General features: G+C 43.7%; 1 protein-coding gene across 1 annotated transcript in view; it reads left to right on the forward strand.

The window, feature by feature from the left end:
* The window catches only part of LOC129676428 (EKC/KEOPS complex subunit LAGE3-like), a 1,252-nt gene extending 111 nt beyond the window's left edge, over positions 1 to 1,141 (forward strand). Inside the window, exons 2-4 of the mRNA XM_055606764.1 lie at positions 20 to 72; positions 401 to 529; positions 997 to 1,141. Coding sequence (XP_055462739.1) covers positions 20 to 72; positions 401 to 529; positions 997 to 1,141 — 327 coding nt within the window. The remainder of the gene's footprint in view (positions 1 to 19; positions 73 to 400; positions 530 to 996) is intronic.
* Positions 1,142 to 2,100: the final 959 nt, after the last annotated feature.

Below are 2,100 nucleotides of genomic sequence, written 5' to 3' on the forward strand. Positions count from 1 at the left end.
CGAGCAGGGGCTGCTTCTCCCTGGACCCAGCGGTGATACTACACCAGCAAGTGCAAGTCGACTCCTGGAGTTGTATCCTTTCGTAAGAGACCCTTGGCGGGGTCCATGGGAAAATGGCTAAAACTTCCATGGAAGGCTTTGGGGGTAGTGGTGCAGGTCTGACTAGGGAAAGGACGGGCAGGTAGGTGCGGAGCGGGCAGTCAGGCACAACAGTTGACACCCTGGCAGGACACGGAGACTCCCTGTCTGAGAGGGCTGAGGGATACAGAAGAAGACCAGAACCGCTGAGGAGGTGGGAGGTGCCTGGGCTCGGGTGGCAGGAGGGCTCATTGCCAGACAGGCCTAGGCAGGCAAAAAGAAGGTAAGCAGTGGACGGTGCCTTAACCTTATCTCCTCCCAGCTCTGTAACAGTGCCTTTCAGGTCTGCGGTGGAGGCAGACATGGCCCGCAGGTCCCTGGTCTCCAATGCCCGTCACCAGCAAGTGGTGCTTCCACAGGAGTACACTGTGAACGACAGTGTCCTGGCTGTGTGAGTTTTCCAAAAGTCTGGGGTGGGGGTGGCCTCAGGGCTGGGAGGTGGTGTGCACCGTGGGGGTTTCCTAATGGAGTCCCGGGTGGATTTTTCAAGATTGATTGATTGATTTATTTATTTATCTATTTACTTACTTATTTATTTATTTATTTATCTATTTATTTATTTATTTATTTATTTATTTATTTATTTATTTAGTGCATTGATGTTTTGCCTGTATGTATATCTGTGTGAGGGTCCCAGATCCTCTGGAACTGGAGTTACAGACAGTTGTGAGCTGCCATGTGGACACTGGGAATTGAACCCAGGTCCTCTGGAAAAGCAGCCAGTGCTCTTAACCACTGAGCCATCTCTCTAACTCCCCCCTCCCCCCGGGGTGGATTTAATGTAAGCAGGAAGGCATGGTATAGTGGACCTGAACAGATCCGTCATCACTGCCCTGATGGTGTCTCTCTCTCATTTAGTAGGTGGAATACTGAAGACCCTGTCCTCTTCCGAATTTCCATCAACACGTTCCTTGACCAGCTCTCCCTGGTGATGAGAAACATACAGCGCCAGGAGTTCGTGGCTGTTGTCAAACGAGAACGGAAAAGGAGTCGTAGATCCTAATATGTTACCAGATACAAGAAGTCAGAGCATTGAGTAACTGTTACTTTGACCATAGCGTCTCAATCTTGGTTGGATTGTTTTCCAATTACTGAAGGAATGAGGATTTGAATGTTATTGAATGAAATAAAAAAAATAGCAAAAATTTTCATCTGACTTTACTTTTAACTATAGCAGAAACCTCCAGGTGTCTGCTTCTCTGGAGAAGAAGTTGTGGAATTTAAATTTTTGAGTAGTCCAAAATAATTTAAGACAATTTAGGAAATGTACGAAAATTTAATTATTCAAGTCGGGTCATGTATCACATATTATTGACAGTGTTTTTGGAATGCAGGTGTTTCTATATGTTAGTGTTCATGTTGTGAGAGGTGTTTGCACATGCATGTGTTTGTGTGTATATCCATTTGTATGTTCTGCATGTGGAGGCCAGATATCAACTGAGTATGTCTGTTCTTGGGATCGGTATACCTTGTTTTGTTTTCTTTGAGATCGGGTATCTTAGTGATTAAAGTGTACCAGTTTGGCTAGACTCACTAAGTAGCAGGCTATAAGGATCTCCCTGTCTTCACCTCCCTAGCACTGCCATGGCAGTGTACTGCCACCCCCTGCAGCTTTTTATATTTGTATATGGAATTGAACACGTATCTTCATGCTTAAACAGCAAGAACTTAACCAAACTGGCTCATCTCCCTTAGGTCCCTTAAATTTTTAAAGTAAGAAAATTTGGGGCTGGATTTGTAGCTCAACAGTTGGGTGCTTACATAGCATGCTAGAGGTCCCAATTCTCAAGTAACATAAAAAATAAGAATGTTTTTAGCAATAACATTTTCTTCATATTTGTGTAAATAAAGCTATAATTTGTTGAGGTTATTATATCTTTTCCGAGTTTTTTTCTTTTAAAATACTATTTTTTTACGTTTTCTAAACGTAAAAAGGCACCATGGTGTTTAGTACTTTCCAGA

This window comes from Psammomys obesus, unplaced genomic scaffold (genome assembly GCF_907164565.1).
Source record: "Psammomys obesus unplaced genomic scaffold, mPsaObe1.curated_primary_1811, whole genome shotgun sequence".
In the NCBI taxonomy this organism is placed as follows: domain Eukaryota; kingdom Metazoa; phylum Chordata; class Mammalia; order Rodentia; family Muridae; genus Psammomys; species Psammomys obesus.